This window comes from Lutjanus erythropterus, chromosome 9 (genome assembly GCF_056507025.1).
Source record: "Lutjanus erythropterus isolate fLutEry1 chromosome 9, fLutEry1.hap2, whole genome shotgun sequence".
NCBI lineage: Eukaryota > Metazoa > Chordata > Actinopteri > Lutjaniformes > Lutjanidae > Lutjanus > Lutjanus erythropterus.
Window position 1 is genome coordinate 17,119,133 of NC_139325.1, and position 7,936 is coordinate 17,127,068.

The 7,936-nt window shown below is 42.2% G+C and overlaps 1 protein-coding gene across 1 annotated transcript; it reads right to left on the reverse strand.

Moving 5' to 3' along the window:
- Positions 1–2,879: 2,879 nt before the first annotated feature.
- Positions 2,880–7,389, reverse strand: sox4b (SRY-box transcription factor 4b). The gene has a single exon (XM_084726283.1). It carries the CDS (start codon positions 6,778–6,780, stop codon positions 5,542–5,544), a length of 1,239 nt encoding a protein of 412 aa, XP_084582409.1. The 5' UTR covers positions 6,781–7,389; the 3' UTR covers positions 2,880–5,541.
- Positions 7,390–7,936: the final 547 nt, after the last annotated feature.

A 7,936-nucleotide genomic window follows, 5' to 3' on the forward strand; every position in this document is an offset into this window, starting at 1 on the left:
ATCCAATTATAACATTAAAAAATGCATAGCACTGTGAGCTGAAACAAGCACTGGTGTTTGTTTATAGCCTAGCATACATAATGGCTCCACATAGTCATAGTAATTTCATACAACATATTAAGCTATTATGCAACAGAAGAGAATAGTGCTTAAGTATTGCTTCAAGGAAGCAGCACACAACACATACAAGGTTCATACTGCATGCTGACGATTCCTCGAAAGTATCAAAACTAAGGATGTGACATTGTTAAATTTGGAAGACAACTAAGGAACAATGATTTTTAAAGGAGATATTTGTTGATGTGTGAGGCAGACATTCAGTGTCTGGTCTTCCTGCAGGGATGCCCATGTCATGTGCTTTAATTTTATGCATAGCATTTCAGCCACACGCACCCACACACATACGCACACAGACGTGCACATGCCGTAGACAGACAGACATGCTTGTCAGCGATGCTGGAGGGCCCTTGGCTGACTGCTGCTAAACCAGCCCTTCCCCCCACAATAAGGGTCTGTCTGGGAGAGGGGGAAGGGAAATCATGACTGTCTGAACACCAGACAGCCAGCATACAGCAGCACACACAACAGGCTAGAAGAGAACAGAATAAAAATAAAACAGAACATCAGCTCGCCCAAGAAGATTTAGCTTTTGAACTGATAATTGTGTATTCTCCAAGAAACATTATTACAGCTATCTCTTATCATTCAGCCAATTAAGGTGACCCCAGTATGTGCGCAGCTTTTATTAACGATGTAGATGAACAACATTTTATTCTTCAGCAGGAATAAATTTTAGGCAATTAGACAAACCTAAGCAGGCTTCTTAATTGGCTACTCAAGAAACACATTAGTAATGAAACAGTGTAGTTAGTCATGGGATGGTAGTAATAAAACTGCTCACCTCCATCACTTCATAGCCAATGTGATAATAAGACTTCTAGGTGAATGGATACACTACCTGCACAATATGTTAATAGCAGCCCCCTGCTGTGAGCTTCATCTGGTCAGCATAGGTTTTCTTTTCATGTTTTTGGCTTTAGATGAGTATATGAGGATTATACAGGGGGTGATGTTACAAAGGATGCAGGCAGTATATATTTATTTCATCAGCAGACATTCTCTCCTGCACCATCTTTGTAATAGGGATTGTTTTGTAAAATATCAAAGGGGAAAAATCTATCAGCCCATGCATCCATGGTTATTCATAATGATGTTATATGCTTGTAAAGATTCGTGTGAACTTAAAAATGAATAATTTGGTGATTTGTTGGGACTTCTGAATATACACATATCCAAAACAAAAGTGCTTCAGGGCTGTTGGGATAACAATCTGTAAATAAATTTTAAGCAGGTTTAACTTGAAAACAACAAGTGCTCCCACTGCAATAAAAGAGTGAATCAACTGAACTTATTTTATATAATTAGTCTAAATTTGTCTAATGATCATGTTTTTTTAAAATTAATTTTTCATGAGTTGAATCAACTCACAGCAGTGCATTTATTCCAATACTTCCAAGTCAGAACAACTCATAAATTCTGAAGTCATCTGAAGATAAAAGCTAGAAAATTTGAGTTGAATTACCTTGAGAATAAAAGAAAATACATATTTAATTTAAGTTGGTAAGTTGATTCCACTAAATTTCTGTATAGTGATTTACAATTTATTTGCTTTTTCATATGGTAACACAAAGGTTTTACCTTATGCATAATTCATTTGATTCTTAACCCTTTAAGCCACAAATCAATATTGCATAGCTGTTTAAACAGATATGTTTAGCTTTTCATGTGGATTCTTCCTGATGTGAAACACTGTGACACACAGGTTAAAGAATCACATCAGAATCACATCATTGCAGCTGTGCAGACCCAGTTATTTATAAGCTATGTTATGTCATATGGCCATATAATCATCCGCGTGGGACGAGCAGGTCTCAGACACTCCCCTGCTAAGATACAGTTTGAATGCATGATGTAGACTTAAGCCTTATGGAGGCTTAACATAAAAAAACATATCAAATATGTGTCACTATAGGGTTAGAATAATCTTATTGATTTGCTCTGTCTGAGTCTATATAAATGCATCTATCTCTTGGCTCCACAGTGGCGATGTAAGCTTCCAAAAGGCTTTACAGATTCAAGTCCATCCCAAGTGCATTGACAGGAGGGAGTGTGCTAAGACTCTTTTAAAGTCAGTCCTGTCTATTGTAGGGTAACTGGGAATTTTTCATAGCTCAGTGAAGAGCTTTTCTAAAAGCTTGGTATACCATCTGTGGGCCATTTACACTGAACTTAGAAGACTTGTGGTGCACTAAAGTCTTATGTGCAGACACGGGCAATACTCTCTTACTGTGACACTTTGACAAACAAGTCTCTTTCCCATACTGTAGATGAAAATGTTAACTTATTATAAACTGAACAAATCTACTTTAGAAAACATGACCTTTTCATTTCCGTTTCCCTCTAAAGAAGTAGGTGGTTATTTGAGTGGATTTACCAAAAGCAAGTCATTTCTCTGCCCATTTTTGTAGTTAATCACTTTTGGGAACCTATCCATATGATGTTTGCTATCAACTGTCATTTTGTTTGTACCCAGCTGTGTTGTCATAAAAAAAAAGGGGACAGCTACAAAAAAAAGCAGGTGCAGTCATGAGCTGAGTAAATAGTTTTGATGGGCCTCTGTGTTCTTGCTTTGAATTCTTACTTTCCTTTCATATCATTTTGGAAAGCAGTGTCAAAAGATCAATAACATGCTAATCAATGCATAAAGTTGGTAATGATAATTAGGAGTAGATATTAGCCATTTTGTTCTAAAACAGTGCACACAAACCACAGGTATGAAAGGGAGATAAAAAGTTAAAGAATCATGAAAAGAGTTGTAGTTTCAGTTCCAGCTGATATTTATTTCCTTCCTTGAAAAAGTTCTGTACACAAGTTTATATCAACAATCTGACAGGCAGTGAATGGACACAATTTAGCTGGCATGAGTTTCACCCCCCTTTCTCTGAGTCCCAAAAAAAGGGTGGTTCCTTTGTTTATGGCATGATTAGAGACAATAAATGATAATTCTACACAGCATATTGCACAGGATGGATGAAAAATAAAGTCAATATATTTAAAAATGCTTTCATATATATATAAAAAAAAGTCCTGAACTGACCACCTTAAATGTAAGTAAGGATGTGTAAAAGATAGCAGTTCTAGACAGTGCCTGTCCTCGATAGCAACAACGTACATAAACACACAATCTTTTTGCTTTATGATACAGTCAAATATACAAAGATCGAGTTCACGTTTCATCGTTTTTCCTCATTTTTTCATTTTTTCTGAAAAACACAACAGCTAATAACCTGAATCTGAAATACAAATGCTATTCACCATGCCATAAAGATACTAAAACAATTATTAGCTAATAGTTAGCCGACAAGTAGAAAAGATTATATATTCAAATACAATGAGAAACGCAGTACAAGTAGGTGTTGCGGAACTCAAGTCGGAAATTTGAATATGCTTGATGTTATCATCCTGTTTGTTTGCTTGTTGTATTAATAGCCTGTTCAATCCAGTGGTTGATTGGCAAATTTGACATCAATTAATGAAAACATCAAGAAATAAGTCAAATTTAAAGCTACAATCTCCTCATGTGTTGTCATAGGCAAGATGTCTGACTGACGGGAAATGCAAAAAGCAAGTGGCTGCTGAAGCTAGTGAAGCTGTTAAACCCACATGGTCCACAGGAGTAGCCTCCAGAAATAATGCATTGTTGTGTCTTTAAGGAGCCTGCAGACTGGCACTGTAAACGTAGAAGGTAGGCTGATACAAAGGCTGGTGCTGCTTTCAAGTGCTGTCGGAAAAATCGTAATTGCATCCTTTTAACTGCATGTTAGGTATCTCATGCCTGTACTGACAATATGAGACGTTCACGGATTGGACATCAAAGAAGTCTTGTCAGTATTTGCTGGTAAAAGGCAAAGAAAGTTTGCCAGATTAGTAAGTTAAAACATCAATTACACACCTGATTCACATTATCTCCTCTGCTCCGTCATTTACGTAAAAAGTAGCTTGGTGCCTTTAATGTCTAACATTAAACAAGAGGCACCACAGTGATAGAAGGTCTGTTTTGCTGGCTGTCCTTACAAAAGCTTTTGAACAGGCAATAAAAAAAAACATTGTACGAGCTTACCATGAGCACTTGAAGGCAGCATAAAAGCCAGCCTGCCGGGGTACTAAAAATTAGGAAATCCAATACAGCTGTATTAGTAGGCTACACACACCGATTGTTGACTTCCCCCATTTTCTATATAGATTTGTACAAAAATACACTGAGAAAATAATCAAACTGTTTCCTCTCTTTTAAGTGTCCAAAAAGTGTGTACATTTAAATATAAAATGAAATCAAAAGTTGTGTGTTTTTAAAACTCTAGCCCTTCGCCTGAGAAGGAAATGTGACAGACACAGACATACTGACAAACAACCGTGTAAGAAAAAAACAAAAACAGGACTAGATCATGTATACAAGAAATAAAAAAATGATCAAGTCAAAAATGCTTGGCCCAGTATATAAATACAACATCCCATATAAAATGGCATCTGAATAAATGTACAAAACAAAGCTCAGAGGATGAAAAAAATCGGTGAGGATTTCTCTATAGCTATCATCTGAAATTAAAGAATTTTGGTCCTGAATAGAAGAAGAACACGTGTATAAAGTTCAGCACAGATTTGAAGTTGCGTTTGAATCCTGAAGTTTGAAAAATTACAACAGCTGGTGATTATTTCAAAATGTCCTTTTTTTTCTTTAAAGAGAAGAACCGAAAGCGAGCGCCACCTATCCATTTAAATAACCCTAATACTAGTTTTAAACTGCTCGACAGTCTCACAGAAAAATCTCAGCACAAGATAGGAACAAAGTAGGCTATCATGCTTAACATGTTTTTTGCTTTTGAGAAAAATATTCGACTTTTAAAAAAACATCAACCCACCTCGGTTTCATTTAAAAATCCCTCTCGGTGACACACCACAATAAAAATGTCGCACGACAGTCCTATTTCTGTACCTTTTTAGTGGTGAAGTTCACTTGGCGATTGGTAAAAAGTTGTGAAATGTCCCTTTTTTTAAAATCGGCGACAACATTGATTAAGTGAACGGCGGACCGCGTAACGTGCAAATCAATCACAGTTAAGTTGTTCAGTTCAAAAACAGTTCAGGACTGAGGAAACTCAGTCAGTCTCTCCTTCTTCTCTGGTTTGCACTCCACCTCTCCACCTCTGTGGGTGAACCAGTCCCTAGTCCAAGCATCCGAAGAAAAGTACAAAAAGCAAAGTTATTCGCTTTAAAGTTTAGCTTTCCAAGGATTTGCTCTTGCCTATATGGACGAGAAGGGACTGGGAATACTTTCAGTGGGGTTTTAGCCTACTAGTCTCAAACTATTACGCCCACTGCCTGCACCAGGAACTCCTGATTCTGTTTGTGGTCATATTTTTGCTCGCAGGACAATACCTGTCGTGTTTATGTTGCTGCATTTGTCTCTTGCCTCTCGTTCACTCAGTACGTGAACACCAGGTTGGAGATGGTGGACTCCAGCCAGTCCCCGGAGATCATCTCGCTGACTTCGGGCGTGCAGTAGTCGGGGAACTCGAAGTGGGAGCCCCCGGAGCCTGACTCAAAGTTCAAATCCAAGTCCCTGTCCAGCACCGAGGAGCCGAAGCTGCCCAAGGACATGCTATCGAAGCTGGGGCTCGGGTTAATGTCGAGCAAGTCGTCTTCGAACTCTTCATCCTCCGAGGAGGAAGAAGAGGAGGACGAGTGAGATGAGGCGGAGGAGTGCGAGCCGGAGGGGGTCGGCGAGGAAGCCCGCCGACTGCTGTATGTGTGGCCGCCGTGGCGCTCCGAGGAGCCGCCCAAGCTGCCGCTGCTACCCGGGGAGTCAGCTCCCTCTTCCCTACCGCTAGCCGCGTCCTCGTACAGGCTGAGCGGGTCGCTGGAGTCCGCCGAGCTGCTCAGCGTCGGGCTGGCTGGGACTACCACGGAGGAGGTCGGGCTGACGCTCAAGCTGGCCCCGAAGACGTACACCCGCTTGGGCTTCTTGCCATCCGGTATGTGCTTGGCTGCTGAGGAGACGGATTTGGACTTGTAGAGGGAGTTGTGGTGGTGCTCTGATGGGTGCTCAGAGGCAAACGGTGATGCTTTGGTGCTACTGCTGCTGCTCCCGAAAAGTGATTTGTGGGGTTTGCTGCTGCTGGGTGATTTGGATCCATTCTTCCTCGAAGATGAAGATGTCTTAGTGCTGGTGTTGTTCGAGCTACTGTTGAGTTTTTCCGCCTTTTCTCCGCTTCCCGGCTTGGAGGCGCTTGATTTTACCTTCTTCCTCGGCCGGTACTTGTAGTCGGGATAGTCCGCCATGTGCTTGAGCCTGAGCCGCTCCGCCTCTCTGATGAACGGGATCTTGTCGCTGTCTCTGAGCAGCTTCCATCGCTTGCCCAGCCGCTTGGAGATCTCCGCGTTGTGCATGTCCGGAGACTGCTCCATGATCTTCCTCCTCTCGATCTGCGACCACACCATGAATGCGTTCATGGGTCTCTTGATGTGGCCGCTGGGAGTTTTACACCACGCCGGGTTGTCTCCCAGCTTGTCCCCGGCGGTGGAGGAAGCCGTGGAGCCCGGGGACAACGGTGAGGCGGCCGGGTCCAGGTCCATGCACGCCCCGGAGTCGGAGCTCGAATCCCCGGCGAAGAAGGACAGCGCCTCGGCGGTGCTCTCTGTGTGGCTCATTTTCTGCACCATGCTGCCCGCTTGTACACACAGAGGGAGAGCTGGTGTGCTGGCTCTGTCTCTCCCCCTCTCTGCTGAGTCCTCCGGTTCACTTTGAAGCAAACTTAGCTCTTTTCTCCACCTCTTCGCAGTTGAAGCAGAGTAAAAAATCGCAAGAAATAGTTCACTCCTGAGATGTGCAGTAACAGTTCAGTCCAGTGTAGCCTTTAAAAGGCTGGGTGCGTAGAAAAAAAAGTTTAATTTCCAGTTTCTGTGTGTGTTGAAACAGCACAGATAGCACAGCCCACTCTCCACTCTGTTATCTGTCTCTCTCAGTCTCTTCCTTCTGTGTTATAAAATCAATTCAGCCGTGTGCTGCTGACTGAACATGCAGCTGCAGAGCGCAGACTGAGTGCCACACTGTGCACCCGGGCTCTTACAAAGGGCTCCCAAGTACAGTGTGTAAGGTAAGTGCTTTTCTCTGTATCAGCTCTGTCCCCTCTCGTAGAAACAAAAGCCATGCATGCAGACAAGCAGGGGAAGAAGGGAAAAAAAGCAAAACTAGTAAAGCGAGTTACACTGTCCGCCTTCCATCTGCAGACCTGCAGTCGAGTTTCAAGCAGCCCTCCAGTCCCGGCCCCCCTTGCTCGCATTTATCCCTTCTCGCAGATACAACGGCGATAAAAATCCACCAATCGCGCGCTGTCGCTACCCTGCCTCTGCGCCAAACTCACGCCCCCCTGTGCGCTGATTGGCCAAAAATGGAATCTAATAATAATCAGCGCGTGCAATGAGGAGCCTCGTGTCTGACCTCATTCCAGAATACAACAAGAAACTTGAATTTTTTTAAAGAGACACTGGCTTATGTTATGGGACCCTTTTTCTCCTCTCTCACCACCAGCCCATGTGTGTACCATTAACATATAGCTATTTAGACTTTACCATATGGAAACTTTAACCCTACGTACAGTTTGTACCACTCAGTTGCCTGGGTAATAGTGAATAAAAGAAACACGCTCTGTAATATTAACCCAATTCTCTGCCTCTCGTAAGATCTGAGCTGCTGTTATGAATGGTGCGCACCTACGACACTGAAGATGGAGAATCTAAAGCCAGAACGCAATGCAGCTGATTACCTAATGTTTACAAGGTACAGAAGATGTTGTGGAGAGCAAATCTAGGCTGAAGC